The sequence below is a fragment of the Anas platyrhynchos genome, chromosome 2, assembly GCF_047663525.1.
Source record: "Anas platyrhynchos isolate ZD024472 breed Pekin duck chromosome 2, IASCAAS_PekinDuck_T2T, whole genome shotgun sequence".
Classification (NCBI taxonomy): Eukaryota; Metazoa; Chordata; class Aves; order Anseriformes; family Anatidae; genus Anas; species Anas platyrhynchos.
Window position 1 is genome coordinate 113842342 of NC_092588.1, and position 27633 is coordinate 113869974.

The 27633-nt window shown below is 43.6% G+C and overlaps 1 protein-coding gene and 1 long non-coding RNA gene across 3 annotated transcripts in view; both read left to right on the forward strand.

Annotated features, from left to right (window-relative positions):
- Positions 1–1020: 1020 nt before the first annotated feature.
- Positions 1021–27633, forward strand: part of LARS2 (leucyl-tRNA synthetase 2, mitochondrial) — a 129318-nt gene continuing 102705 nt past the window's right edge. Inside the window, exons 1-4 of one of the 2 annotated variants that reach the window (XM_027450150.3) lie at positions 1021–1165; positions 3137–3392; positions 5232–5360; positions 14870–14961. In XM_027450150.3, the coding sequence (XP_027305951.3) occupies positions 3159–3392; positions 5232–5360; positions 14870–14961 (455 nt within the window). In that variant the 5' untranslated portion in view covers positions 1021–1165; positions 3137–3158. The remainder of the gene's footprint in view (positions 1166–3136; positions 3393–5231; positions 5361–14869; positions 14962–27633) is intronic. The other variant, XM_072033382.1, reaches the window with a different exon arrangement.
- Positions 16955–18616, forward strand: LOC140001568 (uncharacterized). The gene is made up of 3 exons (XR_011806903.1): positions 16955–17102; positions 17220–17774; positions 17994–18616. It is a non-coding gene; the product is annotated as an uncharacterized lncRNA (long non-coding RNA).

The following is a 27633-nucleotide window of genomic DNA, read 5'->3' on the forward strand; positions in this document are numbered from 1 at the left end:
ACACTGCATCCATCCCCCTACATCCCAAACTAATGCCTACAGTTCTAGTGAAACTGTGGTGATTTATAAGCAGCACAAGTATCAGAGCTGCTCTCGGTTCACTTTTGTGTCTAAAAGGTTATAGTTTAAGCATACTTGACAGGTATACAAAACCAAGCGGAAAGCTTAAACTCAGTTTATTTTTAGTCATATAAGAGGCCTCTGTCTCTGGAGCACAAAAAGCTCCACCTTACCGTAGGCATTACATTGCATAAAGAGAGTGTGTTGATTTAAACTCCTCGAGAAACACAATGGTAAAAACAGTTTAAAAATGAAAAGAAGCAATGGTTGCCAGAAGCAAAAGGGAAGAATCCACAGGAAAATAAAAATAAAAATATTTCTTATTCCTTGGAGGCTATGACAAGCAACTTGTGGTAATTAAAAACAACTCTGAACTGTACAGTGTTGGCAACTGGGTAAGATGTTGTTTTCCAGCCAGAGGTAGAATTAATTACACTGCTCTAGATTGTCTTTATTGACTTCTGCTATTTTTTCCTCATTAGTCAAAAAGAACTAACAAAACAACCTATTGGCTTTATTGCTGAACCTGTCTCTAAAAAAAAAAAAAACTGCAGAAGGGAAACAAAATAATTTAAAGCAATATGGTACTGATATGGTACTGAAACCTAGCACTGAACTGTACGGTCACTTTACAGTTTATCTGCATACGCTGCAGAGGTGAGCAAAATGAACGAAGCCCTATGCCATTTACACACAGATTAAATCCCTGAGAATTTATTCTTTTAATCCTCGCCACCAAACACCTGGGAGGAAGGCTGAGGGGCTCGGGCATCACCACAGCCCGGCCACCCGCCCTGTGACAGGGACCGTGCTCTTGGGCAGCTCTCGTGTCCGCACTGTGAAGGAGGCGGGCTGCTGTTTTTATAAAATGCAAAACTGAACTTAGAGCCTTTAATAACTGCCTGTCACTGCTGAAACTCATTTATTTATTATTATTTTCCCCTCAGGGGGCGCGTTCCAATCGTGGGGCCGGCGGTTACCGCGCTCGGCCCCGCCGCGGCTGCGCGGGAGGCGGCGCAGGCCCGGTGCCGCCCGCCCGCTCCCACCCCGCGCTAAGATGGCGGCGCCCAGGGCGGGAGGCGTTGGCGGCTGAGGGCGCGCGCAGGTAACCGTCCTCCGCCTCCCGCCACCTCACGGCCCTAATGGCCGCCCAACGGCTCTAACGGCCCCTCGCCCTCTCCCGCTGCTGCCTCGGGTCCCTCCCGGCTGCGAGCAGGGTCCCCCTGGGCTCCTGCCCCCCGCTGCCCTGCCCGCCCCAGCCCCTGCTTCTCCCGCAGCGGTTCACGCCGCCCGGGCTCCTTTCAGACTTCTGGAGCTTGGCATTCATGGCTTGTAACCTGCTCCTTGTGCTGGGCAGGGATGTCCGTAACTGGGGGACGAGGGCACCGTTTTTGTCCTACTCTTGTACACACGCGTGGAAAGGCAAAGCCATGTGCTACCGTATCATTTGGTTTTGTCATCCTCGGCCCTACAGGGCATAACGTGTGACTTGCAGTTCATCTGCATCTTCTGTTTGAGGGGATGTGGGAGCAGGAAAGGGACTACAGATCTGTCTCATCCTGCTGCTTAAATGAGCTTTGCTCTAAGGCTGTGTGGCCCAGGCTGCAGCTCCTTTCCCGCTTGCGTTTCCTGCTGTGACCCCACTTGTACAACAGGAGGTCACCTGGACCTGCCCAGGTGGCCTTGGTGTTGGCAGGCGGGCTCCTCTTGAGTTGTATGCAGGCAGGGGGGCTGGTCTGGGTCCTTTCTTTGTCTCTTGAATAAGTGATTCACGTGCATATGTTTTAAAATACACGTACTGTGATTCAGCAGCGCTGAAATTGGCCTACTGCAAGGAAGGAAAAAGCTCCTTTCAGTTACAAAATTGAAGTAAGAGGAAGAAGAAATAAGGAAATATTAAAAATAAGTAGAATAGGCAAGTACTAAAATGTTCTTGCTAATTTTGAGTTATGTGAATAACTATCACATCATGGAGGTGGAGAAAACTTCTGTTTAACTAAAGTGGGGACATAATTTAGGTGGAAAATTATTTTTACTGGTGTTGTTATCAAATGAGGAATATATAAATAAAACTTTTCTTACACAAAACTTCTCTACACAGAGATTTTACTGATGTAACTCGTAAGAAAAATTATGAATCAGACTGAAATAGCTGGTTCAGTAAAATAGTGAAGTATATGGGCCATAAGTTAGAAAAAAAAATCCACAGAGGATAGGAAATATAGATGCAACTAAACAAGAAAGATTTTAAAAGGAAATTGGGATGAGGATGGTGGGAGAATCTCAGAATAAGTATGGTTGTTTTTGTTTTTGTTTTTAATAATATATTTCCTACTGAAGTAAATAAAATCTGGTAAAATCAGTAAGTATCTTACTGAGACCAATCACTGACTAGCAGACTATTTGATCTTTCTCCTATCTGAGTATTTTTATTTTAGAATATCCATTCTGAAGCATTATGAGGGGTTCTTTTAACTGGATTTTTAATTGAAAGAGAACTGGATCTCTTTAGAACCAGTCTTCCGTGTCTTGTTAAATCATGCAGTATAAGTTTCTCGTGTAGTTCTTGCAGGAAACCATACTGACAAGGAAGCCCTTAGCAAAAAATTCAGTTTAGAATACATAGTTGCAATCTACTAATTATAGACATCCTCCCCCATCTCTTTTCAGTGATGACAAATTCAGTAGTTTTACAGAATAATTTCATCCAACTTCCTCTTCTGCATTGTTACTAACACCCTGTTAGCCCCCTTCTTTTCAATCAACTGAGTTTCTTGAATCTTCAGTTGACTGATCCTGCTTCATGGGAGATTAAATGCAAGAATTTTATATTATTAGAAAAGAAATCTATCATAACATTTTTGTTGTATGAAAGAGCCACAGTTCACACAGCTAAAAAATAAATGCTTGTGTAATTCAAACACATGGGAATAAAATGCAAATGGTACGGAACAGCAAAGTAATCTAAATCAAACTAAAATATTTTTCATAGCTACCAGGTTTCTGTATGATCATAATAATCTCTGAATTACTGTTATATGTCGTGGACTGAACTATATATTTTTATCTTTTTCAGAACAGACATTACAGCAGTAAAAATGCAGTCGGTTTGTCAGAGAGTTGGCACCTGCTCCATGTGTTTGAATAGACAACTAAATGGCTTCCTGGGATTAATTAAATGGCGGAGAAGACTGGTTCCTGCTTGTGTCAGAACTATTTACAGTGAGACGGGGAAATGGGAGAGAAGCTATGGGTTGGAGACAAGAAAAAGAGTGGAAAATTGGTGGTTCCCAAGGATAAAGGACCAGTTCTGCAGAATTTCAGAAACCGATGTAAGCATTTTGAGAAATTTGGAAAAAATGTCTGATATTTTTGTTTCCTCAAAATGAACTTAGTTCAAAAATACATAGTACCATTAACTTATATTGATGAGATGTATATTGCATTCGAGGGGGATTTTTTTTATGTAATAGTAGATTATTAATATCAAATACTGCAATAGGTGGAAAAAATCTTAAGGAAAAATACAGTGATCAGCAAAGTATGAACTTGCAGGTTTATTGAGTCTTCAAGTAATCAGTTATCTCTTCCAATTTTTATATCACATTCAGGAATTAATTATTTGAAGTATTAAACTTTTTTTACATTCATAGCTTTTATAAGTAATTTTCTAAACAGCCTGTTCTCAGTGATTATGACCAAATCTATTAGGCTAGACAATGTGATCATTAAAATCTATGTTAAGGGAAGATGATTTTTAAATAGTATTTTCTGTTTTACAGCGTGTTAGGAATAATGGGTGAATTACAGGAAGAAAAATCCAATGCAATAAAAGATCTTAAAAACAACTGTGATCTTTGTCTCTGACTCAAATTTTTGCTTTCACGATTATGCTCACATAGCTATAACACCATTTTTTTTGGCTTCTTTTGTTTGCCTGTTTGCTTGTTTGCTTTGTTCCTAAAATGTTCCCCCTTTGCAACAAAAAAGTCACTACTATCAAGCTGTCAAAGAGAGGAAAGGGGCTTGCTCGTTCTGACAAAGAAAGCTGAGATGAGAATAGTACGTATGCATGTCTAGAAGGGAGAGCATTAACTTCAGCCTTTGTCTTTTTTGTAGGTGACAATACACGTATATGTAGATACATATATCATACACATGCTAAATTCTAAATGGCATTTTAAAGTATATTTTGTTTTATCCTTACTACTGAAGCAAATTTAATACAATCTTTTATTAAGAGGCAAATTGCTTAGAGTGCCTCGGTGAAGTCTTCAGATTAATATTTGTATTAGACAAACACGACAAACATGAAAAATAGTATTTGATAAATAGGAATACAGAGTATGGTTCAAAGTAGAAAGTCTATTTTTTCCCCACTATTACTGTAAGAAAAATAATGTAGCATCTTATCAAAGTTATATCAAAGATGAATTCAATGTTAATCAAGATACGTTAGGAATAATTTTTGGGAGATACAATGTTTGATTTCCTCTTTGTAATTTTCATCAATTTATTCAGACCTAACCAAATGAAATTTTTACTTTCTTTTTTGTGTAAGATACTGCTTGTAAAATGACTTCATATCCAAGTGTACATACTGATATTTGTATTTCTGTGGATGTTTGTGCTGGTTCACTAACAAGCTCACTAACATAGCTCACTAGCAAGTGAGCTAATTTCTCAGGACGTTACTGCAGTTCAGCTGATAAAAATAAAAATTAAAAAAAATGGCCATGTGTGAGCTCCATGTTAATTGTAAATACAACACAAAATACTTATTTAAACTCTTGAGAGGATTGTTTTATCTGTTTTATTTAGTTCATTGGACAGTTTAGGAGTGCATAGGTAATCAGTTACAGCTTCTGTGGTAGGGAATGTTGATTTAAGCTGCAGTTAATGTATCTTTAATTGAGTAGAAGTTGATTAAGAATGTAATTTTCGAGTGTCATGTAAATATCAGCAAAAATTGATGAGGTGGCAGTAAGTCTGGTAAAGGATCTCTGTTTACAGGCCCAAAGAATTAGATTCTAGAAATTTTATTAAGGTTCAGTCAGTTCCAGCAGAACCTTGGTTCTCTTCATGGTATTGTGTAGTTTGTAATGTGCATGTGTTTTTGTTCAAGTGAAATGCTAACTTGTGGCTAACATTTTCTAAAAATTCCTTTCTAGAAATCAAGACCAAAATTTTATGTGCTTTCTATGTTCCCATATCCTTCTGGAAAGCTTCACATGGGCCATGTTCGTGTCTACACCATCAGTGATACAGTAGCTCGGTTCCAGAAAATGAGAGGGATGCAGGTAAGAAAAGATCTGCAGTAGAATGTTGTTGTTGTTTTTGTTTTCCTGTTTTAGTTGGTTTTGTTTGTTTGTTTGATGTTTTAATGTAATTGGTCAGGAAATTAGTGTTTTCCGAAATCAATGAAGGTGAAGGCGTGGTTGGAATACATGCTACAGATCCATAGCTGGATCTTTGAATGTTGCAGTTTGAGACTTTTTAAAAAGATGTGGTCTTCAGCGCTCACTGTTGCTCTCTGACCTTTAGAAATAATCCCAAAAGGTATGGAGGATGCCGTATCAGCTATGCGAGTCTATTAGTAGTGTGTGGCACAGTACTGGTGAGAGGTGTGGGCCATGCCATTTCTACAAAAGAAGACTGAGGAGCCAAATGCCATCTGTGTGGAAAGCTGGGGGAGAAAAAGCTGAAATGCTGTAGCTGGCAAGATAAAACTGAGAAGCCTCAGAAGTCAACACCTTTCATCTCACCTGCTCCTGAGAACAGGTTGATGCCCTTTGTCAGACTCAGAGGGACATGCAGCTCCTCTGTGCCAGCTGGGAAGGGAACCCTTTACTGGAATTGCTGCAAGGCAGATGTACAAGGCCACATCATGTCATGTGTGTGTAAATGTAGAAGTTTCTTAGTGGCCTACCCCCTTGGCTTGCCTATTTCAGCCTTGCTTACCCATACAAAACTCTGATTTCTGAGGGTACAAATCTACGAGGATATGAGGTAGGCTAAGACTAACTGCTTGCCACTTCTGTGTTCATTTCTTTCCTGGTTTGCCCCATACCTCCTTGCATTCCTTCCTCACTCCCTTCTCTCTGTGCCATAAGCAGATGAGAGCCTGGTCCCCACAGTCTACAGATGGGATCCTAATTGGTGTTTTACAGTAAAGACTGGCAGGTAAAATCTGAAGGATGCAACAAAGGTGTGGTAGGATCATGGCCTGAGTGACAAATGCATTAAGGGGAGAGAAATCATTTGAAAGGGGGAATATTTTGTTAAGAATCTGTGAAGCAGTGGGGAGGAGGAACATGGAAACAGGATACCCTATTTTGGAGCAGGGAACAAAAGGGAAGAAATATCTGTAGACGACAACCTAGGATGAGACTTGGAAATTGTCTCTAACATACAAGAAGGAGAAGCTTGATAGTAAAGGAATTGCAGCCTCAAAAGAATACAAATGAAAATGAAACAGAGAAACAAATGTTAGTTGCTGGTTGTGGTACTAAGTGCACTCTCCTTGCTACAAATGCAGAGATGTAGTGGTTCCTGTGCTTGTCACTGTACATGAGGCTCTAAAGGTGTTGTCACTGAATTATTCAGTGTGTTGCCTTTCCAAATACTATGTATTTTATGCCAGTGATGAACATACCATGCACTGAATGTATCCTGCTGTTTTGCAGAAATTTCTTATTCTTTTAAAGTTACAGGAAAGAGAAATAATTAACATACACTATTAAGGAGGAAAAGAAAAACAATTTCTGTTTTAATAGCAATCTGACCTAACTCCTCTGACTGGCTAGGATTTAGATCTCATTAAAAAAAAAGAGCCAAATAAGATCTTGAGACCTTAGAGTCTTGCTTGATGTCAAGACCACTGGCTGTGTCATTTCAGGATATGGGTAGCCTTTCATCAGCAATGGTGCAGATATCCACTAAGTTTTTGTTCAGAAAGATGAAAAGATGCTTCCTCTTGTACTAGCTGAAATAAAGTGAAAATAATTGTGTACATGCAGAAGGATGCTGTAGGTGATACCTTTTGAATATAAGGGATGTAAGCACTGTAAGTAGAAACATGTGGAGAAAATACAATGGCAAGAAAATAGCAGAGCCACTATAACAGCAGGAAAAACTTAAATTTATTAGTCATGCAAATTTCTCTATCAGTTAAATCAATATCAAGGAAAAAAAAAAGTTATAAAGACTAATTTTATCAGCTTCTAGGTGTTTTCTCTAGATGTTGTCACAGTTGTCCAATCTGTTAAAGATATCTTTATTGCGATAATTACAGGCTATGACATGATTATGTCTTACCATACACAACATTTATACACCCAATGTAAATGGTTTTCCCTCTACTTAGGGAATTACTGGAATTGTTCTGTACATAAGAAGAAAGAAAACTTCAAAATGATGCATACTAATATCTTTTTCCTAAAGTAATTTCATTGATTTTTATAGCTGGAAATTCAGTGTTAATATTGCATGTTTGAAAGTTCATGGAGTGTTTTTGTTTGTTTGTTTGTTTCCAAAATAAAAAATCAAAGTGGGAGTGAATTTATTTCAGATATTTGAGACAAGTTTAGGATAAGATTTTTGAGTACTAATGTTGCTTAAACTTCGTTTCCATCATTTTCAAATGAAAAAAAGGCAGACTCACTGAAAACAATCTTATAAACTATATCTCCTAGGAAGTTGTGTAACTGTACTAGATGCAGTCCAGGAATATAAGAAAGCTGGAAGTTTTTTAAGCAATGAGGAATGATGAGCGGCTAACATAAAAAATACAGGCAGAATCATTCAGACTCACAGTTCCCAGAGAATGATTATGACTAAAATGTATTATATGTTGTCTAGCAAATAGAAAGGGAAAATATGAAGGAAGGAAGGTCATTTGTGCATTAGTGTATATGGTTGAGTAAGAGAATAATGCATGTTGAATAAGGTGGAAATGTGTTTTTTTTTCATATAGAATGCCTTCGTGAGAAAATTGTAAATTAGCTTCATATTGATTCAATCCAAACAGGCAAGGAATTGGCTTACCTGATGTAATAGTTAAGGAAGGGTAGACTTGAATGCCTTTGCAAAGAGATGAGAACTCCTTTAGTAAATTGGAACCATTCTTTGGAATGCATTCATGTAATCTGTTCGTGTTGGAGGTGGTTTGATGTCTTAGCTGGGAAGGGGATAAATCATTTGGATGTTGTTTTTTGTTTTTCAAAAATGAAAACATAAGTGTTTCATTTTCCTAGCAGGATAAAATTTGCTTTTCTTTCAATTAAAATATTCTAGAGAGCTAGTACTCCAGTCTGCTGGGATTTGCCAGAAAACCTGTACTTTGACAGCGTTTTATGTGGGAAAACAATGTATTTATTTTTGCTCTTTTCCCCCTCGATTTTTGATATAAATATTGCTTCAACATAAAGTCATAGATGATGGTAGTGACAAATGACACTGAAAATGGGTGATCAAACAGACTACCTAATGAGCAGCAGCCTTTCCATGCAATGCACGAAGAGCTGGTTACTTATTAAGTGGTGTGCCGGGATGGGATTTAATGCAAGTGTGACATAGACCTTGATTCTGAGTAGAATTCTGATACATTTCAACTTTGTGCATTTACACATAATCTTAAACAATCTTTTTAGCAAGGTCGCAATAGGCAATCCATCTTTCAAAGTAGTGATGAGTGAATGACTGATGAGCATTGCAGTGTTTTCAGTAGGAGATGCAGGGATCTGTGTGGTGGTGCAGTACAGAGGTAATTGTGGGAGCTGTATTGATACGGGGCCAGCACATCGCGTTGTGCCAGTGAGCGATGAAGTCTGTTTTACCCGAGGATCTGAGCATTGAAGCACTTCAGTGTGCTTCTGGGGGTCCAGCACTCCTGAAATAATTGTAGGCAGGGCGTGGAAAGCAAACTCCTTCGTGCACTTGGATTCGGTAACTAACTTGTGGAGTACACCTGTTACAAGGTGACTTGCTCACATTCTAATTTACTGAAGATGAACTCTGAAGACTTGGTGTAGGAACTCTGAACAGGATAGGTTACTTAGCATGAATGCAGTGAGCCAGTAGTTTATATATTTTAATTTACAATTTCATACCTATTAATAAACCAATCTGGAGCTAAAACATGGTTTTGTTTACTTGGAGTTTACGTACATATTGTGAATACAAATGCAAGAGTTCTGTAAGAACTTAATAGATTTCCTATTCAATATTTAAGAGTGCCAAGTGCAAATTACAGAGATAATCATGGTGATTTTCACCATGGCAGATATTTTCAGTCTGCCACTGAGCCAGGAAAGAGTATTTACCATTACTTTATTATGCTATCATTATCATGTCTTTGATAAATTCCAAAGTGGATAATTTGTGCCTTGCAGAGGACTGAGAATAATTCTCTTAGCAATCAGTAAACAGAGTGATTCAGTTCAATAGTTCCTATGATATCTTTTTAATAAAATTCTGAATTGAAATAGATACCACAGTGAGGCTGTCATATGAGTTGTACAGAAATGAGAATGATCATCGGACAATTCTGGCAAAATTCTTGTGCAGTACACTACAACAAGATTTCTTCATTTATACTTAAAATTCTCATGATAGATGGAATTGGAATGTTTTCAGTGAAATTTCCACAATATCCTGAAATGACCTAAAGAGCATTTTCTTTTTATCCAGAACGTCTTTTTAAAATTGGATTCATTTTCATTAATTGCTTTCCTTTTCAGCAGTGAATCCTAATATTCTTGAAACTGCAGAAGTGAATGGTATCGAAGGGAGGCAGGTGTAATTAAAACTTCATAATGAATTCATTAGTAGGATATGTTATATCAATGCATTCCCATTTTCCAGTCATCATTAGCTGGGATTCTGTGTCTTTCTTTGATGAGGATGTTGTGTCCATTGGCCAAATTATTTTCAGTGGTACAAATCAAGTGGAAAGTGTTACAGGTATCCTATGTGAATTGAATCTTATTTCAGTCTAGTTCTTCAGTAGCAAGTTCTGAAGGTGTTAATTAGTTCACTCTATTACATTTTGAAAGAAAGAGGGAGAAAATGAGATACTAGTTTAAATGCAATTAAGTTAGACAAGAATGTAAGATGAAGCAGGCCAGAGACACCTTTGTTTTCTAAATGTTTGTGGACAGAATTTTTGTCGTGTTTTAAATCTTGCAAGAACGAGAAATGAATGAGAGCAGAGTTATTATGTCTTGATTAAAATCTGTGTGGGTTGATTATGTTTTAATTTGAAAATGCCTTATCAGAGTGCTAGGACGCAGCATTCTTGTTGCAGAGAATCACTGCAATAGTTCTTGCTGGAACTCTGCATACTGCTCAAATTCATGATTTTAATCTATCTCCAGGGGTGCCTTGTCTGATTTTTTTTCCTTGTTGGCAGTGGTGGTTTTCAGCTGTTGTGTAGCAGTGTTTATTACCTACTACAGTTAAAAGTCAATCTAGGCTGCATTCAGGTGAGGGTCTTGTTTTTACATGTGAGATTTTCAACATATTCAGTGCAGGCTAATTTTAGGTGGCAGTGGAAGGAGCAGCCCTACTGTCCTTCCCCTCTGCAGCCACGCGTCCTTCATGGCTCGCTTGTGTGTACTTGTGTCTGACAGTTGTGAGATAAGTGCAGGGATGATGACAAGGAGTTGCCTGTGGAGCCAGGGGTGTCTTCTGGAAGCTGAAACTTTCAACCATGGATCATCCATTTTATCAGCATTGGTGGTTAGGTCATGTCAGGTGTGGCAGGGCACAATAACCAGAGGCAGGAGCATGGACTTTGCTGCATTGATTGAAATGTTGATCTGTAGCTAGCCTTTTTGTTTTCATTTTTGCTCGTCTTCTCTTATCGTATGCTCTCTGAAATAAATGTATTTACAGGCATATTTAATGCTAATTCTCCTTGCTTTCTTAGAATTCAGAATGGGGCAATCTGGATGTAAGACAGATGTGTCAGCTCCCTGGTCATAGCTTTGAGACTTACTGAGCACTTCAGGAAAGCAAACACGTTCTTTGCTTCTTTACAAACACTAAGAAAAAAATAAAAAAAAAAACAAAAAAAAACAACACTGAATTGTTTTTTCCAAGTTATGTTGATGGAGATGTAGAATTGAGTGTTACAAGATCATTGTCAACTTTGTGTTGCATAGTACTTACCGATCTCGCCCACTGATGTCAGTGTGATGGGCTGATTGTCACGGCACTGAATAGATGAAAATCTCCAAAGAGGAAGAGCTGAGATCTCAGAAAGGAATTAATAGAGTTGCTATGCCTTCCTCTGCTAAGTCCCACAGTCACATTAAGAGCTCTAGCCATCATTAAGGACAGGTATTTGACCAAGCTGATACAAATTCAGAGTCTGCAGTTGCAACTGTTATCCCTTTTAATAATCTTACTTGGTGTGGTAGTTACCGGGCGCTCTGTTCCCCACACACCAGTAAATCACTTCCTTGCTACTTCATGGTCCTGTGCAGAATGTAGTATGTTGAGTGACAGAAAATACCCGATTCTGCCTGATCGTGTGAATTTCTGAGGATTTTAAGCCCTGCAAATTGTGCTAAAGGCCATGTGGTATTTTTAACCAGGAGGAGTGTACCTAACAGCTTCACTGTGAAGACCCCCTGGTGCCTGTGCCTAGCCAAGGGGAGAATTTCATACAGGGAAGGAGTGATTGCAGGAGCACCCAGCTGCCTGTGGTGATAGTACTGGCTTCTGCTGCCTTAAAATGCTATGAAGCCATAAGCTGCTTTCTTTTACCCAGTACAGACATCCTCATTCGTATGGAGGCCTCATCTCTTACAAGACATGTTCATTATTTGTTTTTCTTTTTCCTTGTGGCTTGTAGAAAATCTCGTCTGTACAGAGAAGTGATGCTAGGAAGAGCGGTCACTCTGGTGAGCAGAATTGATCCCTCAGTTGTAAAAGGTTCAAATGCTGCCGTCAGAAGCAATCAGGTCAGCATTCAAGAAAGTTGATGACTTTTTTCCCCTTTTCTTCTGCTCTTCTGTAATGCTGGAGGGAGCAGCCACGTTTTCTGCTAGTTAGAGTCTATGCCCAAGCCATCAGAGAGCTACAAGAAATACCCTTTGGTCTTCAAAATTGATTTCTTCCTATTTTTACTTTCTTTTAAGCAGGGCAGTTGAACTGCTCCTTTGTTCTTCGTGCCAACTTCTGACACGTTAGTAGTGTATTTTTTCCTCCTCTTCCACGTCTCTTGGGATTTTTGATGTTTATCAGAACTATATTGTTAATCTCAGCCTTGTGTTTTATGTTGGGTAAGCAGGTTTAAGACGTAATGCCAAGTGCTGCATGGAGACCGTGGCATTTTAACTGTAGACACATAACATGCTTTCCAGCCAGAAGAAGCTGACCTATTGTTTAGACAATTGCATTTCACAGACCTTTCAGATCCATTCACGGTAGAGAAGTAAACGAGACAATGAACTTGAAATCATTTTCTAAACCACTGTGGATGTTACATTCATCTCTATAGCAACTACATAAATAGATCTAGCCTGGAGATTAATTTGAGGATATTTTTAATGTCTCTTTAAATTCAGGTTTCTTGCTGCAACTTGAAGGAGTGTATTTCTTCAGCCCTTCAGCTTGAGGAGTGCTATTGGTTGTTAAATTGAACTGTCTTTTGAATGTGATAAGTGAATACACTGTGCGATATTTTTAATATATATGCTAGAATTGGGAAGATCTGTGTGAGCAGATAACTCCTGCTAGCACTGATGGTACAGTGTTGAAATGTCTGCACATTAGCTGTCTGGAGCATCAGTCAGCCCTTTTGGGGAGTCTGTAGCCAAAAGTGAAGCTATTCTTCCCACATCCTTATGCTCATGAGCATGAGAAATGAGATTGTGCCTTGCTTCTGGCTACGCATCTATACTCCAGAGATCTTCAGAAGTCAAATTTTACAAAAATTTGCCAAGAGTAATCTTTTTAATCTCACTTAATGTGCATCAGCTTGTAGTAAAAAGACATTTCTAGGGATGCAACCGTTTGCCTAAAGAAACAGGGTTTGAATAAGTGAAAATGCGGTCTACATAGGAAAAAAACACCTAGTTTATGTAATTATTTCTGTTCTTAGCCAGGTGGTGAGCACTAATAATGGTCAAAAAGAGCTGAGCTGCAGAAACTAATGTTTCACTTTGTCCTTACAAAATTCTGTAGAGATTTGTAGTTTCTGTAACTTTTTTTTTTCCTTTTTTTTTTTTTTCCCCTCTGTTATACCAATGGTTTTGATTGTGGTGGGAGTAGGGAAAGGAGAAGGACTGGGAAGAGGCATGCATCAGCAGGATATGCCAAGTAGTTTAGCCTCAAAATGAGATTTTTTCCATTGAATGTTTGTAATGTGAGGAAGTGGGGAGTTTATATCCAAGTCTTACGTTTTCTGACACTGTGGTATAGGGAATAATCTGTCTGATAATGGGGAAAATTTCTAACATATAGCATTCCAATTTCTATTAGATTTATACGTCAAAAATGTGGTGCGTGTGGACACTCGGTATACTAGCTTGAGAGACAGTTGATCACTGGTTAATACATTTGGTTTTGTTGCTGCATCATCAGCATAATCATATACAGCAAGTTCAGTTCAGTATTAAAAATGAGAACGCTTAGGAGTCACATCTGTTAAATCCTCTTGCTTTTACACTGAGTTGATGCCGAAGGCACCTTTATAAACATGTCTATAAAACACTTCTTATGAAAGAATCCACTGAAGTCAGAAAATTGGAAGGTTGTGGCAAAGAATAATAAAAATAATTCAAACCAGAGACAGAAGAAGAACTTATGCTTCAGAGATAAACACATATTTTTTCATGGAGTTAGCTTATGAGATTAGTATTAGTATTGCTAGGCTTGCTTTCTTACTGCTTTTTTGTTTACATGCTGCTAAAGAACGAGTTCTTTATATACATACATATTTTAAGGGGTATTGTTAAGCTTGTGTAACTTTAATCATAATTGGTTGAATTTATAGCACATTTGTAGGTGTAATAAATGGGATTGGTTTTATTAGGTACCAAATATGTAAGCATGCTTAATGACAGCATATTAAGTATTTGCCATTCTTACTTTGGTTATTCAACTTTTTAAATTTTTTGTGTTTTTGCAGTGTAGATAGGTTATTTTTCTAAATAATTTCCATGTTTATATGAAAGATACATATTTCAACAAAAATTGTGTTATACTTTGTAGTAAACATTTTTTCACCTTTATTTGAGGTCCTCAAATACATTGTCTCAGTCTGCAAGTTGTATTTACAAATTACTTTTAAAGTAAAATTTGACTAAAACATCTTTTTCTCTTGTTTTTATCTGTCCAGTCAAAGATTATCACAGGGTATATTTCTTTTTTTCTCTTCAGAAAAAAAGGAAAAACTAGTTACACATCAGGTACAGTTATAAAACCCTTGGTTCAAATAATTTTGCTTGCTTTCTTCTTCTTCCTCTGTATGATGAATTTTGATTCTGCTTAGCAATAGTATCAATGACCAATTTTAACCACCACAAAGGATTGATTTTTGTCATTGCTAACCCAGCGTTTAAATAGTCAGGAGAATTTATTACATGATACTTTAAGCTCCCTCTAACATCAAGTTATAGATAGCAAATATATTAATTTTTGAAACAGACCTAGCCCTTGTGGACATGCTTTGAAAAGGTTTGATTCAGACAAAGCAAATGCTGAAATGCAAACCACTGTTTGTTATTTTGACGCTTGTGTATTGCTGATGTCATTCCAGAAAGTTATGTAAGACTGTGTTTTCCATTTTTGCTGACAGGTGATAAATCCAATGGGATGGGATGCATTTGGTTTACCAGCAGAAAATGCTGCAGTTGAGCATGGTCTTCACCCTGCAAGCTGGACAGAAAGGTAATTTGTAATGAATAAAAGTAGTATGAATACCTCTCCTGTGGACCCCATAAACAAAGAAAACAACACAAAAACAGTGTAGAAGAAAGACAATATGGAAAGAACGAGGGTTATTTGCTGACGTTTTGCGGAACTGTGCAGGTGGTTCAGTTTCATAAACTTAATCTCTCAAGATGATTTTCAGGGCTTCCCTAAAAGTGATGTTCCCCAAACACCCCGTTGGGTGAGTAAGAAATAAATCAGAGTTCTCTTAACATGAGATAGATCGTAGCCTAGAATATGCACTTGAGAAAGAACAATGTGGCTAGGATTACTAGCAATTTTCAGTACCATGAGGAAAAGGACGAAGAGCATTTTTCATTTAAGGCTGGGTGTTTGAAAGCAATAAACAGCCAATCTTGCTGAGGATTTTGGTGAAAAGTTAGGGCTTTAGGCCTCAGAATTGGGTTTTGTGTTCTTCTAACATGGCTTATAATGAGTAGAAAGTTACATAAGTAAACATTAATTTCTACACATGACTCAGAAACCAGTCTTCTAAGTAATCTTCTGTTCTGGGAGCAATAATCTAGCTGTGGTACCTTTTTGGACCTTGTCGTTTAACCCAACAGACAGCTAAACGCTACACAGCTGTTTGCTCACTCTTCCACCACAGAGGGATGGTGGGAAAAGTGAAGGGAGAAGTTTAAGAACTTCTGGCTTGAGATACTGACAGGTTAATAAGAAAAAAAAATAAAAAGGAAAGAAAAATAAATAAAAAAGAATGCACACAGCAAGTGATGCACAATGCCACTGCTCACCAGCTGGTGACTGATGCCCAGCCATACCTCGCGCAGTGTGCCCAAGTACCCTAAGGTACTCTTAGGCTGCACTTGCAGGAGGCCAGTAGCACCTTCCAGGGATGCTGCAGGATGCCAGGCCCGGTTCCGCAGCTGGCAGGCATTCTCTGCTGCCGGGCTTTTAGGAGACTTGGGATGTCAGCCTTTTTTTCCAGGCAGGCCAGGTCACCTTCTGTCTGCTCCCGCCCCCGACACCTTCCCACTCCCATGTTGACTTCCCATCCCCCAAATGACTTCTCACCCCTAAGTCTCACTCACGGACCCGCCACCCACAGCCATTCCCCATCAGGAGCAGACATCCCCAAACCAATTCATGGCGGGGACAGCAGGGGAGGGCTGTGTCCAGCCCCCTTCCCCCCCCTCAACCCCCCTCCTGCCGAGCGATGCGGGAAGAAGTGCAGGCAGAGGCTGTGCAGGGTGGAAGCGTGGTAATTTATTGTTCCTGGGGGAATCGTGGCTGCCACCCCCAGCCCGTCCCCAGGTGAGGCCCGGCCGCCTGCTCAGGCGGGGGGCCCGTCCTGCCGGCCCGCGTGGTCCCCGCTTCCCGGCTCCTCCTGCCGCACCCTGTGCAGCCAGGATGTGTCCCCGACTTCGGCGTCCTGCGGGGAGCTTGGCAGTCTGCGCCCGACCTGCCCCGCGTGCCAGGAGAAGCTTCTCTCCAGTCTGCGCCCCGTGGAGGGGCTGCGCGCCCTGCGCCGGGGCGAGACGCTGCGGGAGCGGTAGTTGGAGGGGCTCCTCCCCCGCTGCCCCCTCTGCTGCTGCTGCTGCTGCCGCCGCCCCAGCCGCTCATTCCGTTGGAACCTTCCACGGGGTCTTCGGGCCAGGCGCACCACTGCAACAATGGGCCCGCGGCACATCGGGCAGGTGTCCCTTCCCTCTGCCCAGAGATGGATGCACTCCAGGCAAAAGGAGTGCCTGCAGGGGTCCACGCGAGCTGCGCTGGCAAGCGGGCCCAGGCAGATGGGGCACTCCTCGGGCTGCTCCTGCCGCCAGCTCATGGTTCCTGCAGCTGCCGCGATGTGGAACCGGTCGTCCTGTGGGGGAGGCTGCCCTGGTGCCGGGCGCTCAGCAGCTGCCCGGGGTCTTCAGCACCTCGATGTCTCTCGGGTCGCCGGCAGGAACTTGACACCTCACGTGCCACCAGCGTTGCCACCAGGAGGACTACTGCAGAGAGAAGCAGGAAGAAAATGTTGTATCAGCAAGCAGACATTCGCTTTCTAGGTTCTACCACGTTGTCTAGAGTGCTGTAGCTGTCAGCAGTCTGTGCATGGATTGCAAACACAGACTAGGCTTAGGCCAGATGAGGTACATGGATGTCTGTAGGTGTGAGAGCATTACCGAAGGCCCTTGATGGCTCGCGTGCAACAACAATGGCTTCGCGTATGCTTCTAGCACCAGCTCCGCCCGTCTCTCTCTTTCCAGCCGTGGAGACTCGAGCTCTCGCCTACCACCAGCCGGACTGGCCGCAGGCGCCCCGCGCAGGGCATTTATAGGCAGCCCCCTTCTGTGAGGCCAGAGGGGACATCACAAAGGTTTTGGGGTGCCCCTGATGGCAGCACTGACTTGATGGGAGTCTCAGGTATTTCAAGTGACACTTTATTCTTGATACCTCAGTGCCCTCTCCTTGGCCCAGTCCTGGATTCTACCTCTTCCGAGATGGCTTTTCTTAATTAGCCTGATACCGCTCTCCGCTTGGCACCTGTCAGCGTGGAGCAGCCATCTCAAGTCTCACAACGTTCAGGTGACCTCTGTCAGTGCTGCCCTCAGGGACACCCCAGACCCTGCTGATGTCACCTCTGGCCTCACAGAAGGGGGCTGCCTATAAATGCCCTGCGCGGGGCGCCTGCGGCCAGTCCAGCTGGTGGTAGGCGAGAGCTCGAGTCTCCACGGCTGGAAGGAGAGAGACGGGCGGAGCTGGTGCTAGAGGCATTCGCGAAGCCAATCTTTTTGTACGCAAGCCATCATCAAGGGCCTCCGGTAATGTTCTCCAATCCACAGACATCCATGTACCTCATCTGGCCTCAGCGTAGTCTTGCCAAGTATAACCGATCATAAGCATATTTGCTGCTCTAACAGCCATGTTTGCAATCCATACACAGAACAGTTACTGCTACAGCACTCTAGACAACTTGGTTGAACCTATAAAGCTAATGTCTGCTTGCTGATTCAATATTTTCTTCCTGCTTTTCTCTGCAGTTGTCCTCCTGGTGGCACGTGAGGCATCAAGTTCCTGCCAGCGACCCGCGAGACATCGAGGTGCTGAAGACCCTGGGCTGCTGCTGAGCGCCCGGCAGCAGGGCAGCCTCCCCCACAGGACGACCATCTGCACCTTGCGGAAGCTGCAGGAACCATGAGCTGGCGGCAGGAGCAGCCCGAGGAGTGCCCCATCTGCCTGGGCCCGCTTGCCAGCGCAGCTCGTGTGGACCCCTGCAGGCACTCCTTTTGCCTGGAGTGCATCCACCTCTGGGCAGAGGGAAGGGACACCTGCCCGATGTGCCGCGGGCCCATTGTTGCAGTGGTGCGCCTGGCCCGAAGACCCCGTGGAAGGTTCCAACGGAATGAGCGGCTGGGGTGGCGGCAGCAGCAGCAGCAGCAGAGGGGGCAGCGGGGGAGGAGCCCCTCCAACTACCGCTCCCGCAGCGTCTCGCCCCGGCGCAGGGCGCGCAGCCCCTCCACGGGGCGCAGACTGGAGAGAAGCTTCTCCTGGCACGCGGGGCAGGTCGGGCGCAGACTGCCAAGCTCCCCGCAGGACGCCGAAGTCGGGGACACATCCTGGCTGCACAGGGTGCGGCAGGAGGAACCGGGAAGCGGGGACCACGCGGGCCGGCAGGACGGGCCCCCCGCCTGAGCAGGCGGCCAGGCCTCACCTGGGGATGGGCTGGGGGTGGCAGCCACGATTCCCCCAGGAACAATAAATTACCACTCTTCCACCCTGCAAAGCCTCTGCCTGCACTTCTTCCCGCATTGCTCGGCAGGAGGGGGGTTGAGGGGGGGGAAGGGGGCTGGACACAGCCCTCCCCTGCTGTCCCCGCCATGAATTGGTTTGGGGATGTCTGCTCCTGATGGGGAATGGCTGTGGGTGGCGGGTCCGTGAGTGAGACTTAGGGGTGAGAAGTCATTTGGGGGATGGGAAGTCAACATGGGAGTGGGAAGGTGTTGGGGACGGGAGCAGCCCAAAAGTTTAAATTGCTCGGTTGTTGTATCGGCCTCACGTGATAAGAAGATTTAGCTCTATGCACAAAATCCAGGCTGAAGAAGGAACATGCTGCCCAAAGTAGAACTTAATTATGTTAGCTGAGTTTTTCAAAGACTGAAAGTGCTGAAGCAGTTAAACAATGATTGAGCATGCGCAAAACAGAAAGAAGTACAAGGTGAAGAAGACGATGAGCCTTCATCAGAAAGCCCCGAAGTGCAACCACCAGAGGTTACCTGACCTGCAACAGCAGGAGGGGCAATATGATAATTAGTTCTGAGAAACCATTAGCATAAATCCTGCCTTTTCTTGTGAACTGCATAAATATGGATATCCCCGTACCATAAATAAGTACTCCTTGTCTTGCTTAGCTGTACGTGTTGGGTGGAATTATCCCCCACATACCCAGCGTTGTTCATAAAGAATACCTACTTGCTAATTCTCCCAAAGGAGTCTTAGAAAGTGACACCGCTTTTTGCGTTCCACCATTGATGAGGACGCATCAAGAAACTGAGGAACAACTTTCCACCTGGGAAGGTGGAAATTGGCCAGGGACAGTGGGAATATGCATGAGAAACCTAGGATTGTTTAGAGAAAACCAGGAGCACCGCAACCTCTTGGCTGTCTCAGGTGGAAGATAGAATTGAGCAGTACCTCACTTGTTACGTGGTGGCATCCTACGCCATCTTCTGTGTCAGTGGTGTTATAAGTTGCCCCCTTAATTAATTTTCAGAGCGCATTGCATTAATAATAGAAAGGAATTTATTGAGTAAGCAACAGCAAGCAAAACAGCGCTGGGCGGCCAGGGAGTCTCACTCCTCAAACGAAACTCCTTGTTTTTATAATACAAAAGACAATGAACAAACATTTGTTGTGTATTACAATCCCTCCTTTTTCTTTTAGTTACTCATTTTGTTCATTGAGTCTCGGCAATGCCTGGCTACTAAGAACTAATGTTTCCTCGATTCCTTCATTGGTACTTATTGGCTCGTATCTGGCATGGATGAGCATTAAATGTGCCGCTTCTAAATGTCCCTTTACAATCGCAATCAATTTATTAAAAATACATGGTCCAAAAGTTAGTGCTATTATTAAGAACAACTAAGGTCCTGTTATTGTTGATAATAAAGTAGTAAGCCAAGGTGAATAATTAAACCAAGATTCGTACCAGCTCTGTCGGGCTTCATTCTCCCGTTTCCTTTTTTTTTTTTTCAACCCTTCCCTGGGTCTTGCCGTTGTATCTCTTATCTCTCCAGTGTGATCAGCATACACACAGCATTCCTCTTTCAGGGCTGCACACAGCTCGCCCTGTTGTAAAAAATACCAAATCTAATCCCCTGCGATTTTGTAACACTACCTCTGAAAGCGACCTGATAGATTTTCCAGGGCTGAGATGGATTGTTCAGTTTGGGTCGGGTCCTCATCCACAGCAATGCATAAGGAAGTAAATTCTTGATTTTGTTTAACCAATGAGGCTACCCTGGTCCCCACTCCAGCTCCTCCCAGGATTATTAGGGTGGCCAAAGTTAGAGCCGTGAATGGTTCCCGTCTTTCCAGATGATGACTTGCCACTGTGTGCTGGGTATACATACAATCCTCAGGGTGGTATAGAATCCTTGGTATAATTATCACCTGTATACAAAAATCACGAGACGCATTAAAGAGTTTTAGTGATAGACAAGGAGTTATGCCCACTGATGAACAAACCCACCTAGCGTTGTTGGCTGGGATTAGCCACTCGGTTGATTGTTTTCCATTCTCCATGATATTACATAGGTGACACTTCCCACTAGGCACCGTGCCCACACACCTACCACCTCCAGTGACTTGTGTTAGTGTTACCCTTATGTCTTTTCCCCAACTGCAATGTAGAGGGCTGTTCTCGTTTGTGCGGGAGGGCTCCCCAGGATTCCCGATAGCATCATAATATGAAGGCCTTATACTAAAGCATAATCAACAGTGTTTTGTTACATTTGGGTTTGTTTTGTTTAATAATTGGTAGCTGGCATTCATGACCCCCCCATATGTTATTCCCAGCTATGTTATCATTCTCGACTTTACCTGAGCTCGTAGGGCTGCCGAGGGTTGGCACTGTAGTATTTTCCGCAGGCTGGATTTCCTGGACATTTTCTGACAATACCTCATTTGGTCCTACTGGCTGGGGCCTATCAGCATCCTCCTTTTTATTAGTATGAGTCCTCCCCTATCTGTTCCGTGTTCATAAAATCTGACACCTCACATTTTTCCTAGTACCCAACTAGTATCGTCCGAGTTTGTTATATATATATATATAGAGAGAGAGAGAGAGAGAACCTTGCAAATTTCTTTATTTCCTTTGAAGGTTCCTGTATACCCTATACCATGCCCTCGTCACCCGTAACGGGGATCTGCTTGTCATTTACAACCTTGCGGCCCATATCCCACTTGTAAAAATTTATTCCGACCAGCCCCGAGTGTCCAGTCCGTAGCAATGGTTTCACACCCCCAGTATGCACAATAATACACGGTCGGGTAATTACAGTACCCCTTTCCTGGGTTAGAACTTGGGCAGAAATAAAATCCTGATCGGTTAAAGCATGGCTGCACTGACACCAGCTCACGTAATGTGATGCGGAAACTGGGAGCACCCGCTGTCGTTGTTTGCTGGATGACGAATTGATCCTTCCATCTGATCAAGCTCCATTTAAAAGGCTGGTGGGGATGCGCAGACCCATAGCTGACCAAAACGATGATACTGACTCCCATGTATCGTAGGAGGTGGTCAGAGCCCATCGTTCCAGGGTGTTTTTAAATTGTCGGCCCCTCAGTCCCCCACCGTTTTCACTTCTCTGCCTCGCTTGTCAGTTCGGTTGCAGCAAACTACAAGATATCGGTTCTTCTTGGCAGCAGCAGTGTTCTTCAGGGGAACCTACTAGGGAGCCTTCGAAACAGGGCCTCCTCCGCTTCCCACGATACACAGATAATACACAATACTTATCGAGTCCATCTTAGTGTCAGCTTCAAGTCATCAGGGCCTGGAGCTGCCTCCCATTTACCTTCCCGGATTGGTCCTTTCACACGGCTGGCATGCGTCCATCCTTTCTCTGCAGTTCGAGTAGCCGTTTCTGTGGTAAGCAAAACAACATAGGGGCCTTCCCCATCGTGGTGTTAAAGAAGTCTCGGATTTCCAAGTCTTAGTTAGAATTGAAGGTGATCAAGTGGCAATTCCAAGTCATAGGGCGTACCATATAGCATTTCAAAAGGAGAAATTCCTACATCAGTTCTGGGCTGTGTCCATATGTTTAACAGTGCAAGAGGTAAGCATTTTACCCAAGAAGCCTTAGTTTCCAGCACAAGTTTTGTTAGTTGTTTCTTAATTTCACCATTCATTCGCTCTACCTTTCCAGAGGAGGAGGGGTGCCAGGGGCTGTGAAAATCCCACTCAATCTCTAAGGCCTGCTTTAATCCTTGCAGTAAAGCTTTACACCCATTCAGTCACGTGGTCAATTAGGACAAACAAGTAACTCAGTAAAGTCTACCTGTATACTTTGGAAAGGTCAAACCCCTGGCTCCCGTCCCCCTCTAGATAGGTTACAGAAGACCTTTTTATTTACCCTTTGACATATAGTAGTACATCCTCTACATGTGTGCTTCCCTAAAGTATATATTCCTACATAGACATGCTTTCTTAGAACATCACACATTGCTTGCACCTCCCAATGACTCTTCTGATGTAAAACAGTTAGTATTTGCCTCATTGTCACTTTATTCAGCATTTCTCTCCCATCAGGGAGTATCGATTTTCCTTAAAATGATCCACATATTTGTAACATTAATACCTCCTTGGGAGGTTGTAATTGCTCCAAAATCTTTTTTAGAATTTACCCAAATAGATAGGTGGCCCTGTAAACCCCTGAGGTAAAATTGTCCACCTATATTGTTGCTTCCGCCCCCATTTCAGGGTCTTTCCAGTCAGAGGTGAATATATGTTTGCTCTCAGGGCCTGAGAGCACTCCATTAATAACACTGTTATTCCAGTCTAACAATTTACTAGTTGAATGCCCAATTTAATCATCAAATCCCTTCCCAACAAGTTAGTCTCTGCCTTGGATACATACAATAATTGCCCAGTGATCATTTTATCCCCTAGTCTCAGCTTGGTATCCCCCAAAAGTGGCACTGTTATCCCAGTCCCTTCTACCCCCACCACATTTAGGGTTTCATTAGTTAATTTAATCCCTGATACTTTACAAGTCAGAAATGACTTAGCTGCCCCAGTATATTGGGTTTGATGGCAAAGTTCGGGGGGTGTGAGGGGTGTGGGGGTGGGAAACTGCAGTGGCAGCCCCCGTGAAAAAAAAAAAAAAAACAGAAACCTCCCCGTGGTAGATAAGGGACAATTTCATGGGGCCCTAAAGGGGCCCACTGCTGCCCAGAGCCAAGCCATAGCAACACAGTCCGTGCCTCTGTGAGAGCACATCCACGAAAACAAACAAACAAAGAAACAAACAAAAGCCTGCTGCTCAACAGCAGTTGGGAGAGCGAGAAACCCCCCGCCCCGCAGACACTAAAGTCAGTGCAGAAGGAGTGGGAGGAGGCGCTCCAGGCACTGGAGCCGAAGCCCCCCTGCGGCCGCTGGAGAGGCCCCTGGTGGAGCAGGCTGTTTCCCCCTCCCCGATGCTTGAGAAACTGAACAAACACCACAGCAAATATGCAAATATACCAAAACTTCTAGACTGTTACTTAGATAATGCCTACATCACCTTTCCCTGCTCATTCAACTTTGAATACCTTTAACACTTTCAACAAACCTTTTAACACTTCCTTTATCTTTCTCTAGCCTTTACTTTTCTAATGCCGACATCAAAGGCTCAGTCAGGGGCCAACTTAATTCCGTACCTTTTCCCTCCAAGATGCTGAAACAACATCAATATACAACATTTCATCCTGTTTTCCTTCTTTCCACAAAAAAACATTGACTGTAATATGGTGGTATAATTAGTAGTTCCATTTAGGAGCCACTCCACTCCATCCTCTAGTTTATAAAGTGGCCACCATTGATCACAATATTTGATAAGGGTTCTTTTACTCTCTGTACCCTCTCACCCCACTATATCCCTCCAATGTGTTAGTACACATCCTAGGGGGCTTTTCCTTGGGATTTCTTTGCTTTGAACTTTTCCTATTGTAATCTACAGTGGTTAATATTCCACCGTTTTCCTAGAAGCTCTTTACTAGTCAATCCCAATCCCTCCAAAATCCACAATATATAGATCCACAAGTAAAATCAGACCACTGTAAATTAACTGCCTGTAGACAATTACACTGAGGACATTTACACCTGATGAGCTGATAATATGCCTAGGCAAATTTTGTTCCCTTAAACATACACCTCAATGGCAGTTCTTATATTTTCATATTTACATATTAACATAGGTATAAAAGAACACTTTAACAAAAATGCCCGGGCTTTTATATATACAATATACAATGTACAGTTATTATTCCAGTTAGAATTATTCCTCAGCAGCTGGAAACGTTATGCCAGTTGCCATTAAAGCTCGCTTACCCCCCTCCTGTCTCTTTCTTAAAATCTCGGACGTCCCCGGAGTTAATGGGGACAGCCACATATTCCTAGTCACTGGTCCCTGAACGCTAGAGTCAGAGTCGCTATCAGAGTCTCCCTGGGGTTGCGGATTAGGAAGCCTGGGAGTCGGAGGGGCTGCAGGTGGGGGTGGTGGAATATAGGGAGGCTGTGGGGCTGGGATCTCTCATTCTCGGTTTTTCTTGCGCCTCCCATCCCCTCCTTTTTCTTTTAGAGGGTATAAATTGGCTCAAGTTTCCGAGCAGATCCACAAATGTGCATATTCACTTTCTTCCAAACTAAAAGGTTCCTTTGAGTTTACATAAATATTTAGGGCCTGGCAAACCCAATCTTCAAAGGACCCAAATACGGGCCAGTAAAGGTGGTCTCCTCGAATCTGTTTACCACCCCAAACTTCAACACAATAATGTATCATTTTTACTTTATTCCTTCCCCGCCTACAAGGGGAATCCTCCCAATTTTTAATCATTAATCCCGGGGTAACCTAACATCAGACGTTACCCCACCCATGGGACCAGAAGGCTTACTCTTCTTCTGTCCCATCTTCTGGAGCGCCTTCACACACACACGCACAAATCGCTTCCCCCTTTTCGTGGCCTAGTCCCTCACGGGATGTGGGAACCGCACTACCGAGGGGTACACACTTGCTTCGTCCTGCTGGACATCTCACAGCGACATGCTCCAGGATACCCAACCACAACCGAACAGATCACCAGCCTATACTTACTCACTCCTGAGTCTTCGTTCGGTCTTCGTGCACAAAGATTACTAGGGGTTGCCGGCTTTATTTGCTTGCTGCCGAATTTAGGGTTCGTCGGTGAAGGATTTGAATGAAAGTAGTCCTAGTGAAGGCCGCTGAAAACAGCGGGGCGCCCCCTCCGAAGGTCTTTCAATCAGATTGCCTTCATCCGAGTCAAGGCACCAAATTTGTTATAAGTTGCCCCCTTAATTAATTTTCAGAGAGCATTGCATTAGTAATAGAAAGGAATTTATTGAGTAAGCAACAGCAAGCAAAACAGCGCTGGGCGGCCGGGGAGTCTCGGCTCCGCCAACGGCGCGCACCTCACCCCCGCCAAGGTCCCTTTTTATATCTTGGTAATTCCGGGATTACGCAGCGCATCCTGGTATGTTCTGCGACTGCGCGCACTGTTGCTAGGGGGTCATCTCTGTCCCTCTGGTGGTCGTGAAGATGAAGGCCGTAGTCTTCCTCGGCGTTGTGGTTCAACTTCTTTTTTTATTTGGTCATGTTGGCCCAGCGTGAGACAGGAAGGCAGGATGTTGATACACTAGTTTAGCAACTTATCAGGAGATGGTTACACGAGCTTTGCAGCAGGGTCTTTGAACAAAAGGGGCAACTGAGATGCAGAAGGAGAGAAGGGGAGGGGGTTCTCTTTTTTGTTACATTAAGCAAAAGAATTTTCAAGGTGTCTAGCCAAGTATTATACAGCTCCTTACTTCAGCAGGGAGCTTTTGGAACTCCCGCTCCTCAAACGGAACTCCTTGTTTTTATAATACAAAAGACAATGAGCAAACATTTATTGTGTATTACAAGTGGTATAAAAGGGCCCTGTTTTTTACCCAGAAGGAAGCTCCCAGAAGGGCTGGGGATGGAAGGGACCTCTGGAGGTCATCTGCTCCAACCCCCTGCTGAAGCAGGGCCACCTAGAGCTGTACGGCCGCTGGGCACCGCTGACAAGAGCCTGGCTCCGTCTTCTTTGCATCCTCCCTTTGGGGATGTCTAGACACTGCTACGATCCCGCCGAGCCTTCTCTCCTCCAGGATGAATGCACGGTGACGCACAATGCAATTGCTCACTGCCCACTGAGTGATGATGCCCAGACAGACCCCGCGTGGTGGCAGCCACACTCTGGCCAACCCGCTCAGTCCCAATCTTCAGCACGACCCCATAGGGTATGGGACATGGCTCTGGCCAGTTTGGGCCAGCTGTCCTGGCTGCGTCCCCTCCCAGCTCCTGGTGCACCCGCAGCCTCCTGGCTGGCAGGGCGGTGTGGGCAGATGAAACCTCCTTGGCTCTGTGTAAGCAGTGCTCTGTGACAACTAAAAGAGCGGTGTGTTGTCAGCATCACTCTCTTCTGAAATCCAGAACCCAGCTCCATACCAGCTACTGGGAAGACAACAAACTCTGTCCCAGCTGAAACCAGGACAGCCTCATGCACCTCCCAGTGTTCTACCACCTCCTCAAAAGCATCCCGGAGTGCACGTTTTACAGAATCCCGCTTCTGACAACAACGAAGTTCATGCCGTGACCTTCCAAAGGGTTGAGCCCTTCAGGGATGCCCCCCTGCCTGCGGGTGTGGAGAGACGGCAAGTGGGAGTTGGTAGGGTGCTGCAATACACGGAGGCTTTCTTTGCTGAAAAGTTCTCGTTATTACACGTGGCCGCAAACCACCCCTGGGCAATATTCTGTGATTCAAGGCAAGCATGGAGAGAGGTGTCGGGCTAATTAAGAAAAGCCATCTTAGAAGAGACCAAACCCAGGAGTGGGCCCCAAGGAATCAAGAACAAAGTGTCACTGCAAAGACGTGAGTCTCCCATCAGAGAGTTCAGAGTCATCAGGGCATCCGCAGCACAGGTTCACTGGATTAAGGATGTCATGTAGGCAAGAACCATTTGTGCAGCACAAGAAGTTCTTAGGGGGAGAGGCGCTCCATTTAGGGTCGAGAAGGAGTCCTTTTTCTATTAAGAGAGACAGAAGACAGCAGAGGACACCACCTCCTTAGAGCAGCCAAAAGCTGCTGCTAATTTCTGTGTTTCACCTGAGACGAGTGATAGACACCGATGCTTCCTAGTCTCTGGGAATGGCGCCTTTCCCAGAGCCGTTCCTCCTTCTCAGACAGCCCATTGCTCCTGTAGTTCCCTGCTTTTGCCCTTGGTGGTGGCACCTGGAGACAGTCTCTGGTCCTCAGGTACCCTTAGGCTGCACTTGCAGGAGGCCAGCAGCGCCTTCCAGGGATGCTGCAGGTTGCCAGGCCCGGTTCCACAGCTGGCAGGCATTCTCTGCTGCCGGGCTTTTAGGAGACTTGGGATGTCAGCCTTTT